At 36.5% G+C, this 14261-nt stretch overlaps 1 protein-coding gene across 1 annotated transcript in view; it reads left to right on the plus strand.

Annotated features, from left to right (window-relative positions):
* The window catches only part of ADGRV1 (adhesion G protein-coupled receptor V1), a 614420-nt gene that overhangs the window by 385347 nt on the left and 214812 nt on the right, over positions 1-14261 (plus strand). The window contains exon 84 of the mRNA XM_003404981.4: positions 8239-8417. Within this exon, the coding sequence (XP_003405029.2) occupies positions 8239-8417 (179 nt within the window). The remainder of the gene's footprint in view (positions 1-8238; positions 8418-14261) is intronic.

Raw genomic sequence — 14261 nt, forward strand, 5'->3', positions numbered from 1 at the left:
GTTCTATTTCTAACTGTTTAAGATAACGCCAGATAGATTTCCAAAGTGGTTGTACCATTTTACATTCCCACCAGCAGTGTATGAGAGTTCCAGTCTCTCCGCAGCCTCTCCAACATTTATTGTTTTGTGTTTTTTGGATTAATGCCAGCCTTGTTGGAGTGAGATGGAATCTCATCATAGTTTTAATTTGCATTTCTCTAATGGCTAATGATCGAGAGCATTTTCTCATGTATCTGTTAGCTGCCTGAATATCTTCTTTAGTGAAGTGTGTGTTCATGTCCTTTGCCCACTTCTTGATTGGGTTGTTTGTCTTTTTGTGGTTGAGTTTTGACAGAATCATGTAGATTTTAGAGATCAGGCGCTGGTCGGAGATGTCATAGCTGAAAATTTTTTCCCAATCTGTAGGTGGTCTTTTTACTCTTTTGGTGAAGTCTTTAGATGAGCATAGGTGTTTGATTGATTTGTTTTTGCTATTATAAATAATATTTTCTTGAGCATCCTTATACTCTGAATGTTTGTTTACTTATGGAGTATCCAAAGAAAAAATTCCTAGAAATTATGCTTTTAATATCCACCTGAAACATGCTATCAGTTGGACTGCCAGATAGTAGGTTAATCCCTGAAGGAAAGTAGATCACAATAAATTATTTGGGGCTCTAATATACAACATAGGTAAATGGAAGCATAACTATACCTGTATATTCATTTGGCCCAGTTTTATGATCACTTCCTGTTACCAAGTTAAACCCCTTGTAGAGCATTCTGCTTCAATTATGAAAAATATCCAGACATTGGATTGCCCTTGCAGTCTATCAATGTGGACACAGCATAGTTCGAAGTATAGTGTTTTATTTTGAAACTTAAGCTCACTTGGAAAAACCTATTTTTAAGGTGGTAGAGTAAGGATTTTTTTTTTTTTTTTTTTAGAGTAAGGTTAGAAATAATTTTATAGTTATACTTGAGTACTCACATCTTGTGTGTTAATTTCTCCATATAATCAGGCTATGAAGAAAGAAATGCACATGTTATTCCTTGGTAGAAAAGCTACTCAGTGTAGGAGCATAGCAACAGGAAGGGAAATGCTAAAATTAGCCCTGTTATTCTTCAGCAAGGAGCCCTGGTGGCACAGTGGTTAAGCACTTGGCTGCTAACTGAAAGGTCAGCGGTTTGAACCCACCAGCCACTCCTGGGGAGAAAGATATCAGTCTGCTTCCCTAAAGATTTACAGCCTTGGAAACCTTATGGGGCAGTTCTACTCTGTCTTATAGGGTCACTATAAGTCAGAATCGACTTGATGGCAACAGATTTCATTTGAGTTCCTTCGTGACTGATTTAATTTGGGGACATCAAAGGTATTAAGGACAACAGACTGATAATTACCAAGATAAAAATGACATACCCAGGAAATACTCAATTCTCCAATCCTCAAAAAGCCTTGCAATTTATTTTATATAATAAATATTAAAAAAGAGGGATGATAACTGGAGCAAGACATGTGGTAACATTTCTCAGACTTTCATCTGAGATGAATGACTAAGAACATATGGTAAGGGATAGAATTAATAGTATCTGTGATCTCTGACTAAACTTGATGTTATAAATCAGTTTAAGTTTTCTGGTGACACAATTAATAACCAAATATTACACAACAACCTGGATACCAATCTTATCCTATATACCATGAAAATTTAAAAGTTCACATAGCCAATTTTTAACTTTTTTTTTTAAGGAAAAGCATTTCTCCTTTATGCTTTACAAATACACTTGCAGGCATTATAAGAAGATGTATGAGTAAACTATTGAATTTATGTTTGTGGAGTAGAGAAAGCATAATTTTGACCTATGAGAAAATGATTAAACAAGGCATGTCATCGATTTTCCTATGCACACATTTGGAAAATAGTAGTCACTGAAAATGCTACTTTAAAATAAATAGACATGAGTATAGGGATGTAAGTAAATATGCTTAGAGGCATATAGTCTTTTAGTTTAAACCCATTTTTTACCCAAATTATCTCTGAGTTTTTTGTAGGTTGGTTTGCTTCTTAATTAGAATCAGTTTAAATTCTAACATCCTCAGTTACTAATTCTGGGAAATATACTTCTTCCATCATGAGTTTCCTTAAGTTGTAAAAAGAGATTACAATAAAATTTAGAGAGCCGTCATCTTGATTAAATGAGATGTAACTGTAATAGCTTAGTATGGGGCCTATTTTATTACCTGATTATTGAATATTGGCTTCATTCTTCTGTTAAATTATTGCTTTTAACATTTTTAGTTGTCACCAGGGAGCTCTTGTCCCTCTTCTTTAGGAGTTCAGTCTAATAAAAGCATCGAGTTTCCTAAAAATCTTCCTCAAGCAAGGTTGAATATAAATCAACTTAGTAAATAAGCTAAATGATAAACTTTTTCTTAAAGTCAGTAAAATTTTCCGAATACTCAAAATAAGTTGTATATATTTTCGTTTATTTGATAATTTCAATAAAACTAGTAAAACATTTTATTAGGTACTATTATTCGAACCCACCCAGTGGTACCATGGAAGAAAAGGCCTGGTGATCTATTTCCTTTAAGATTACAGCCAAGAAAACTCTGTGGAGCACAGTTCTACTCCGTAACACACAGGGTTACCATGAGTTGGAATTGATTCGATGGCAACTCGCAACAACCAAAATTACTTATACAAAAATTAATTGCAAGCCACACAGCTCACAGTTATGTTTCAGCCATTAATATTTTGATAAACCTGTATAAGTTTTCATTTAGTGTAAGCAAAACATGGAAGGGAAGAGAGAAGGGGTTTCTCCATACTTCTACCAGAAAAATGTGTCTCCACTGGCATATAAAGTGAAGTGGGGCGGGGAGTGCAGAATAAGGGCAAAAAATAAGCTCCCATGCAAATAATAATATTGTCAATATTTGTGTGAATTTCTATAGAAATAAATTTTAAATGTAATCATTATTTACACACATTTTGGGTGAGTTCTCCACAGCCAGTTCTGTAACTAATCGTATGATGAAAAAGCTAGGCTTTTCTCTCACTGGCTCAGTTTCCTTGTCTCTAAATAAGAGGGCACAGTAGGATGAACTGCAAGGCCTGTATCAGCGCTAAATTTTGTAGTCTGTATGTCCATATCATTAGTATTTGTATTTAAGGGTGGTGCAAATGGTTGACACTCTCAGCTGCTAACTGAAAGGTTGGAGGTTTGAGTCCACTCAGAGATGCCTCAGAAGAAGGCCTGAAGATCCATTTCTAAAAAACCAGCCTTGAAAACCCCATGGAGTACACTTCTACTCCGACACACATGGGCTTCCCATGAGTCAGAATCAGCTTGACAGCTTCTGGTTTGTTTGTTTTGTTTTAAATTTCTAGACTAACTGAATCACAAATGTTAGTCAGGAAATTTTTTATAGCTTATAGTTTAACCTCTCCTTCCTCCAAAGGGGGAAGTTGAAACCCAGAATAGCCAAGCAATATTGGCCCAAACTACACAGTTTATTATTCCAGCGCTGTGTCAAAAACCCAAATCAAGTTACTAATCATCAGGTCTTTTCAAATTTTTTATATTTTTTAATTAAAAATTATTATTTATATTATTCATTATTCACATTATCCATTATTCACCTGACAGTTTATCTTTTTTTTTTTTTTTTTTTTGCAGATTTGTGGCTTTGGAAATCCTTCTTTACTCTATTTGTATAGATTGTGTCTGTGACAGAAAATTTTCAAAAATACTACTAAATCATTTTCATTTATTAAAATGACCTTTTAGTTCTCTTAAGTTACAGGTACCCAGGCAATTTTGAAATGCTGACAATTGTGATAAATGTGCAAATTCAAATACTGTACACCATCCTTCCCTGACAAGCAATAATGAAAATAGAAAGTGGTGGTTTAAATATACCAGTGGTTAGAGTTATGTTAAAGCTGTGACTGTGTAGTAATATCACGGATTTTTAAACACACTGCAGAACATTTTCATCAGTTATCCCTTTCAGAGTAGCTAATTTGATGGTTTCTACTGCTGAAAATATTATTGAATCTTTCGGGACTTGCCTTCAGAACCTATGTCACATCAGTTTGAGTGATCTTGATGCCTTAGGAGACCTTTTTATTCTGTGTCTGAATTGTAGAAAAATCAAGTCAAATTAACATAGGTTGTTAAATTTTGGTGTATTAACATTTTGGCTGAAAATGTAACATGACTGTATAGCAATGACTGCTGGTCTTGTGATGGTTCCTGAGATGATTCTAACAACATTGTTAAAGCCTAGAAATAGAAACATAAATAGAGACTTACGTATTGAAATTTCCAGTTCACATTTACTCTTTATCAGGTCAGTGTAAAACAGATCGAGTTCATGGCAAACAGTGCTCAGTTAGCATGAAGCATATTTGGGTGAGAGTGACACCTTTGCCTTGCATTGAGTTCTCACAATAGTATTAGTTCCACCCTTGGATAAACACACAGACTCTAAACAAAGAGATTACACATGCTATTTATCTGCCAACATAAAATTATTATGCAAACATAATGGTCTTTTAATTCTCTTGCCTCTAGATTACAAAGGAGCAACCATGATTTCAGGGACAGGAACATAGTCAAAATACTTCACTGTTTTTTGTTGGAAAATGGCAGTAACTAGAAGTCTTAACTTCATTGTTTCAGTGTAGTAATGTATATCGCAGTCACATTTTTTTAGAACAAGTGAGAGAAACTTAAACTAATTAAAATAAATGTACAAACCATACAAGAACTCTAATCGTATAGGATAACTCCTTGAACCCAAGAAATCTGAGCGCAGTTGGAATTCACAAGGGACCATAAGCAAGAATGAAAGGCTTTGTCCATGCTTCTTCTCTACAGACAGACTTTCTCTCTTCACTGTGCCCATGGCTGCCCTTACCATGAAAAGTATGTATGTCCTCACTTTTCAGTTGACTGGCTCAGATATAGTACACCAAACAAATTTCAAGGAGTTCATTGATAGATCATTGGCCCAGCCTGGGTCAGGTTTCACCCACCGTTCAAATCAGCTGTGGCCAAGGGAATAGGGTCATGGAGCACACAGAGCTGCTGAACACAGCCTGTATGTATGGGGGCAGTATTTAGAGAAAGGAGCTCCGGAGCGAGGCATATACCCCAAAATGTACCTACCATACCATTTTAAAATTCAAGTAAAACTTGAATTGTGTTAGTCAAAAAAAATCTTATGTTTAGACCATTTAATATTTCTATAAAATAATTAAATGTTTCTTATGGATTATTCTCATTCTGTGGCCAAAAAAAAAAAAAAAAGATATATGTATATGTCTTTAGAGAATTCCTTAGTGATTTGGATTCATTCAAGAGAGGAAGGACTTTTTTTTCTAAATTGACAAAAACTTAGGACATTCGGAGCTTCCTTTGTTTAACTGAGTGTTCAGGATTTCAGCAATACTCTGCCTTGAGCTCTTTGGAGCAGAAGCATTGTGAATATAAACCTAACAGAGTTACACTTGTCTCAGTCTTATCTGAGCCTGTGGTAAAGGTCAGACAGTTGCCGAAAGGCTCAGTGATTCTAACTAATGGAACTAATGTTCATCTACGTAAAAGCAGACATTTTGGAAGTATCCAGATCTTTATCATGATGAATCAATGTACAAATTATGTACCAGAATGTATTGTCCTTGTTTCTTCCACCTACTGCACCAGTGAAAATAAATAGTGCTTTTATTTTGGAGATGGGTTAATCAGTGAGCCTTACTTTTGTGAATTTTCATTTTCTAGGAGGAAGTATTAGTGACCTCAGCAACAGAAACTTTATATACTGCCACTTATTTGGGTCCACATCCGTATGTTAATTATATAAAGGAGGACCTAATAATTTTTTTTTAAAAGGAGATAGAACAAATTTATGTAAGCAGTAATTCAAAACATGCTTCAGAATTGCAAATATAACCACATGCACATAAAGACATGGAATGCCAACAGGAAATAAAACTTAGAGAAAAAAATCTCCAAGTAACCAAACGTTTTATTATCCTTCCCCGGTTTAGTTCAATAGTAATCCCTCAAGGCTAATTTGGTCCAGACAGGATCTAACTCAGAAGCCTCAGTAAACAGAATCTAAAAGCCTTCCCATGAACATTAGGCATGCTTATTTTTCACACAGAAAGGGTTTCCTTTGCATCAATACTTACTTTTGGTCTTAAACTATTTATCTTTTGGCTTTCACACTGTCTGACATCCCACTAGGAGATTTATGGGACATGGCAACATTTTCGCGTGGTCAGTACTTTACATGCAATATCTCATTTAATCTTTATAACAACCTCATTGTACACATGAGGAAACTGTGCTGAAATTTAGTGAGGTTGTTAGTTGGACAAAGTTATCCTGCTAATGTATAAAACATTTTGAATGATAATTCAATTATAATTCTTTTGTACTCACACCCTTTCCACTATACCAAACTGAGAAGGGGGATTTGTCCAGTGAATAGTTGTTAATTGTGTGAAATATGTGTGACATGACGGTCAATGTTTTTACTGTACTAAGTGATAATAAACATAAGAATTCCTCATGGACAGAGGCTTGCTAGAAAGAAGAATATAGAAGTTCTAGATTTGGCTTAGATACAGCTAAATATGGGATTTAGGGCCAATCATCACATTTCCAGAGCTCAGTTTTCTTGATCTAATTTGCCCTCTCTCCTTCACTCTCTATATACCTTTCCTTTTTGTATTTTTATCTTAATAAAATAAGAAATACATTGATATAAAATAAGTACCTTCCTTAGTTTCTTAACTTTCTATTTGTTTGGAAGCTAAGATTCAAGAATACCTCACTCCTCTGTGTCACTGCTATATCTCCAGTACCTAGACTGATTGCTGAAATTTAGTAAGATCTCAATAAATATCTGTCAAGGGAATGAAAAAAAAAAGAATATAAACTAGGAAAAAAAAAAAAAAAAAAGGCCACAAAATCTACCACATCACAGAACTTTTCTCTCTGTGTAATCATTTTCGGTTTATCTATATCTCTACCTGTATCTGTCTGTCTGTATCTTTATATCTCCCACAAGGGGCTGATATTGGGGCTATCTTCACAATTATAGCCCTGTTCCCTGGAACAGTGCTTGGCTTATAAGTACTCACTACATCAAAGTTGTCCAAAAAAGCCTGGAAACATGAAGCTATTTGCTTCATTGTCATCATGAAGTTGTTCACGTGGGACCCAACCATGTGTCCTGTGCTACCCATTGCCGTGGAGTTGATTCCAACTCATAGTGACTGTCTTAGTAATCTAGTGCTACTATAACGGATATACCACAAGTGGGTGGTTTTAACAAAGAGAAACTTATTCTCTCACACTCTAGGAGGCTAGAAGCCTGAATTCAGGGTACCAGCTCCAGGGAAAGGCTTTCTCTTTCTGTCAGCCCTGGGGGAAGGTCCTTGTCATCAATATTCCCCTGGTCTAGAAGATTTTCAGCACAGGGACCCTGTATCCCAAAGGACACATGCTCCTGACTCTTCTTTCTTGGTGGTAATGAGGTTCCCTCAACTCTCTGCTAGCTTCTCTCTTTTATATCTCAAAAGAGATCGATTTAAGATACAACCTAATCTTGTAGATTGAGTCCTACCCCATTAACATAACTGTCTTTAATCCTGCCTTATTAACATTTATAGAGGTAGGATTTAAAACACACAGAAAAATCACATCAGATGACAAAATGGTAGACAGTCACATAATACTGGGAATCATAGCCTAGCCAAGTTGACACACATTTTGTGAGGACACAATTCAATCCATAGCAGCAACCCTATAGGACTGAGAAGAACAGCCCCATAGGGTTTCCAAGGAGTGGCTGGTGGATTCAAACTGCCGACCTTTTGGTTAGCAGCCGAGATCTTAACCAGTACACATGGAAAGTAGGTTTAAATATCAGTATATGAACAATCACAGAAGATTATGACTGAGATTAAATCAAAGAAAATTAAGTAAAATAAGAACTATAATAAATAAACTAGTAAATGTCCCTTATGGTTCCAGACTTTTGGAGCACCTTGAATTTCTTGGATGTATGAAAGAAAGAATGAATGAACTAACTAAAAAAATAAAATGAAACTATAATTATTAAATAGATTCTAGCCCTTTGTTGATCAGTAAGTCTTCATGCCTAATTCAGATGAGTCTGTGTCCTGTGCCGTTAAACCAGAGTCTGTTCATTTTATGTTCTGTTTCCGTCCTTAGTCTGTGAACTTCTGGTATGTACTGGTGATGAACGATGAACACACAGAGAGGCGATACCTGCTGTTTTTCCTTCTGAGTTGGGGACTTCCAGCTTTTGTCGTGATTCTCCTTATACTGATCCTAAGAGGAATCTATCATCAGAGCATGCCACAGACCTATGGACTCATCCACGGTGACCTGTAAGTACATCCAGGCAAAACACATTGTCTTACCAGGCTGTGTTCCTAGGCAGCTTTATTAGTAAAGATGGTGGAAGCAATTGACCAAGAGATATGATTGAAGAGTACCAGGAAGATCTTTGTTTTCCTGCCACATTGTTTGAGCCTCTATTTCCTTTAATTATTCCTTTAAGTGTGAAACTATTATCTCTCGAGTTCCTTTTACAGATGCAATCTTCTCAGGTGAGTTGGTGTATTGAATACTTCAAGGTAATTTGTGTACATAATTACTTAGCAAAATTTAGTTTATTGGATTGAGGCAGACAATTGAACCTATCAAAATCAGGGCAGTATGAAAATTTTGATAAAGAATAGAATCAGTGTGAAAAATTGGAGAGTGGCATATTATCTACGGAACCTGTTAGGGGAGAAGTGAGTGGCAGGTACCATCACTCATAAGGTCCCTAAATACCAAAAGACAGTATCAGGGTGACTGGAGGGTATGTGAAAAAGCACATGGGAAGGAAACATGGTCACCTTGATTTTTCTCAGATATGGTTATTAAAATACACTAGTCTTCAAATCTAAAATATCTTCATATACACATGCGTACCCATGGACATATATGAATTAATCCTGAATCTGGTATCTTGTAGTTTTGAGGAGCGCACAGCCTCTTTATTGACTCCACATGTGAGAAAAAACCCTTTGTAATAATCATGCTTAACCATCTTCTTCAGTTTAATGAAAATTAGAAAAGAATAAGATATTAAATAAGAAAGAATAGTCTATTCACAATTTTTTGAGGACAGTATTTCCTAATTACCTTGAAGGATTGTCGTAAAGATAAAAATTAGTTTTTTTAATTTTGAAAAATCTTTGAAAGTAAAAGTCTCGTGTAAGGATAAGCTTTTTAAATATTATTTGTTGTCTCTAATCGTTTTCGATCATCTGTCACACACTTAATAAAAACTTGTTGATGTATACAAATATATCCTACACATGGACAATCACAGTTATAAACCCCTAAGCCACACTTGGCCAAAGCAGACTGGCTATGTTACATACACATACACAAATAAATATACTGTATATAGTAATTTTATCTATTCATTGAGATTCAAGAAGATCTCATACTAATTATTTTATAGAATTATAGCATATTTTGTCCGTATAAAGTTCTATAAGCTTATAATCTCCTAGAAAAGAATCATATCTTTTTAGAAATAATTTATGACTTGTTCATTACATTTTACTACCCCTGGCATTAATTTATGTTTTAGACTGCCAGGATTAATTTCAGAAAGTTCTGCAGCATCCTGTGTCTGTCAGATACAAAGCAGCCTGAGGCATGCCGTGTTGGCCAGCAGGCCATTCCTTTCAAGAGCTCCCTAGCAAGACTGACCCACCCAGCCTTGGTAAATAGAATCTGATGAAAGTGATGTTAATTAGAAGAGACTTTCCCTTCATGTTTCTAAAAGGATTTTTAAAGGGAGAAATAAACTATTAGGTACAGATGTCCAAATTTCAAATTTGTCTACTCTTAAAGTATTTGCCTTCTTAAGCTTTTGCAAGAAGTTCCCTATGACCAGCTAAACTGTAATAAGTAAAGTGTCAAATATATTATTGTCAAATATTGGTTTTAATACACAGAATCATTAGACGAAAAGTGACTAACCTATTATCAGCATACGAGGTTAGATTTCTCCTTTATTCACATAGAATATTCCTAAATCATCTCAATGAAATTTATTCCAGCTTTTAAAAATTTCATAGTATTTTTAGTATCACTTCTGTCTCAATAAAAAAGCCCATTGCCATCAAGTCAATTCCGAGTCAGCGACCCTATATGATAGAGTACAACTGACCCTTAGCATTTCCAAGGAGCGACTGGTGGATTCAAACTGCTGACCTTTTGTTTAGCAGCCAAACACTTAACCATTGTGCCATCTATCTCAATGTAAGGATATAAATTGTTACATTATTTGTATTTAAATATACTATAACCCCCCACATGTCTGTCAGTTTGTCGTACTGTGGGGCTTGTGTGTTGCTGTGATGCTGGAAGCTATGCCATCGGTATTCAGATACCAGCAGGGTCAGTCGTGGAGGACAGGTTTCAGCTGAGCTTCCAGACTAAGAGAGACTAGGAAGAAGGACCTGGCAGTCTACTTCTGAAAAGCATTAGCCAGTGAAAACCTTATGAATTTTGCTGAAGATCATTCAAAAACGGCTGCAGCAGTATATTGACAGGGAACTGCCAGAAATTGAGGCCGGTTTCAGAAGAGGATGTGGAACCAGGGATATCATTGCTGATGTCAGATGGACCCTGGCTGAAAGCAGAGAATACCAGAAGGATGTTTACCTGTGTTTTATTGACTATGCAAAAGCATTCGACTGTGTGGATCATAATAAACTATGGATAACACTGCGAAGAATGGGAATTCCAGAACACTTAATTGTGCTCATGAGGAACCTTTACATAGATCAAGAGGCAGTTCGGACAGAACAAGGGGATACCGGTTGGTTTAAAGTCAGGAAAGGTGTGCGTCAGGGTTGTATTCTTTCACCATACCTGTTTAATCTGTGTGCTGAATAAATAATCCGAGAAGCTGGACTATATGAAGAAGAACGGGGCATCAGAATTGGAGGAAGACTCATTAACAACCTGCGTTATGCAGATGACACAACCTTGCTTGCTGAAAGTGAAGAGGACTTGAAGCACTTAGTAATGAAGATCAAATACCACAGCCTTCAATTCAGTATGGATTACACCTCAACATAAAGAGAACAAACATGCTCACAACTGGACCAATGAGCAACATCATGATAAACAGAGAAAAGATTGAAGTTGTCAAGGATTTCATTTTACTTGGATCCACAATCAACAGCCATGGAAGCAGCAGTCAAGAAGTCAAAAGACGCATTGCACTGGGCAACACATACCCTGCAAAGGACCTCTTCAAAGTGTTGAAGAGCAAAGATGTCACCCTGAAGACTAAGGTGTGCCTGACTCAAGCCATGGTATTTTCAATCACATCATATGCGTGTGAAAGTTGGACAATGAATAAGGAAGACCGAAGACGAGTTGACACCTTTGAATTGTGGTGTTGGTGAAGAACATTGAATATACCACGGACTGCCAAAAGAATGAACAAATCTGTCTTGGAAGAAGTGCGACCAGAATGCTCCTTAGAGGCAAGGATGGCGAAACTGCATCTTACATACTTTGAACATGTTGTCAGGAGGGATCAGTCCCTGGAGAAGGACATCGTGCTTGGCAGAGTGCAGGGTCGGTGGAAAAGAGGAAGACCCTCAACGAGGTGGATTGACACAGTGGCTGCAACAATGGGCTCAAGCATAACAACAATTGTAAGGATGGCTCAGGACCAGGAAGTGTTCGTTCTGTTGTGCATAGGGCCGCTATTAGTTGGAACCGACTCGATGGCACCTAACAACAACAACAACATACCTATATCATCATTTAAAAACATGACACTTCTCTAGAAGTAATGGTGGGATTTGTGGTTGCGTGAAATAACAACTCTTCTGTTGTGCAGTGGTTACTTCATAGTCATAATAAATTTTCCTTTAGTGCAGAGTTTTCTGTAAATAGATTACTAATACATTAATATACACAAGTTGTTATTTTAAAAATATTTTTGTCAAAATTTAGAAGCAATTTTGTGCTGATTTCATAAAAAGAGTTAGGAAGTGATACCTCTGTTTCTGTTAGGTGTAAATGTTTTTAAGTTGGTGTTACTTCTTAATATTTTGGAATACTTCACATAGGCCCATCTAGGCTTAAAAGTTTTTTTTTTTTTTTTAATAGGAACACTTTTAATTACAGATCCATTTTCTTTAAAACATATAGAACTATTCATATTTTCTATTTCTATATATTTCTGTGTCAGTTGTGTGGGTTGTCTGTTTTATTAAATGAATTTGTCCATTTGATATAACTATTCAATTTTCTTAATGTTTGTAGGATCTGTAGCTTTTTTTTTTTTTTTTCATCCTTGATAATGTGATTTGTTCTTTCTCTTACTCTCTCTTTTTTTTCTTACATGTGTCTTCTCTCTCTCTCTCTCTTTCTGGGAGTTCATCAATATTATTGTTCTTTCCTAAAACTAACTTCTTACTTTCTTGATATTTTCGACAGTGCATTTTTCTTTCATCAGTTTCTGTACTCGTCTTTTTTATTTTATTACTCTTGATATCTGGATTTTATTTATTTATTTTTTTATTGTGCTTTAAGTGAAAGTTTACAGTTCAAGTTAGTTTCTCATACAAAAATTTATGCACACATTGTTATGTGACCCTAGTTACTCTCCCTATAATGTGATAGCATACTCCTCCTTTCCACCCCGGATTTCTCGTGTCCATTCAACCATCTCCCTTCCCCTTTTACCTTCTCATTTCACGTCTAGACAGGAGGTACCCATTTAGTCTCATGTATATACTTGAACTAAGAAGCACTCTCTTCACAAATATCATATTATGTCCTATAGTCCAGTCTAATCTTTGTCTGAAGAGTTGGCTTCAGGAATGGTTTCAGTTCTGGGCTAACAGAGAGTACAGGGGCCATGTCTTTCAGGGTCCCTACAGTCTCGGTCAGACCATTAAGTCTGGTCTTTTTACTAGGATTTGAGTTCTACACCCCACCTTTCTCCTGCCCTATCAGGGACTTTCTATTCTGTTCCCTGTCAGGGTGGTCATTGGTGGCAACAAGGCACCATTTAGTTCTTCCAGACTCAGGCTGAAGGAGTCTCTGGTTTATGTGACCCTTTTTGTCTCTTGAGATAATATTTTCCTTGTGTCTTTGGTGCTCTTCATTCTCCTTTGTTCCATGTGGGTTGGGACCAATTGATGCATCTCAGATGGCCACTCACTTAGCTTTTAAGACCTCAGATGCCACTCACCAAAGCGGGATACAGAACATTTTCTTAATAAATTTTGTTATGCCAGTTGACCTAGATGTCACCTGAAACTATGGTCCCCAGACCCCCACCCCTGCTACTCTGTTCCTCAAAGTGTTTGGTTGTATTCAGGAAGCTTCTTAGCTTTTGGTGTAGACCAGTTGTGCTCACTTCCCCTATATTGTGTGTTGTCCGTCTTTCACCGAAAATAATTCTTGTTCACTATCTAATTAGTGAATGCCCCCTCCCTCCCTCCCCAACCTCATAACCATCAAAGAATGTTTTCTTCTGTGCTTGAACCATTTCTTGAGTTCTTGTAATAGTGGTCTCATACAGTATTTGTCCTTTTGCGACTGACTAATTTCACTTAGCATAATGCCTTCCAGATTCATCCATGTTATAAGATGTTTTGAGGATTCATCATTGTTCTTTATCGTTGCGTAGTATTCCACTGTGTGAATATACCACAATTTGTTTATCCTTTAGTCCGTTGATGGGCACCTAGGTTGTTTCCATCTTTTTGCTATTGTGAACAGTGCTGCAGTGAACATGGGTGTGCATATATCTCTTTGTGTGATGGCTCTTCTTTCTCTAGGATATATTCCAAGGAGTGGGATTGCTGGATCATATTTCTAGCTTTTCAAGGAAGTGCCAAATCGGTTTCCAATGTGGTTGTACCATTTTACATTCCCACCAGCAGTGTGTAAGTGTCCCAGTCTCTCCACAACCTCTCCAACATTTATTATCTTGTGTTTTTTTAAATTAATACTAGCCTTGTTCGAGTGAGATGGTATCTCACTGTAGTTTTGATTTACATTTCTTTAATGGCTAATGGGAAACCCTGGTGGCGTAGTGGTTAAGAGCTACGGCTTTTACCAAAAGATTGGCAGTTCGAATCCACCAGGTGCTCCTTGAAAACCCTGTGGAGCAGTTCTACTCTGTCCTA

This window comes from Loxodonta africana, chromosome 2 (assembly GCF_030014295.1).
Source record: "Loxodonta africana isolate mLoxAfr1 chromosome 2, mLoxAfr1.hap2, whole genome shotgun sequence".
Lineage (NCBI taxonomy): Eukaryota > Metazoa > Chordata > Mammalia > Proboscidea > Elephantidae > Loxodonta > Loxodonta africana.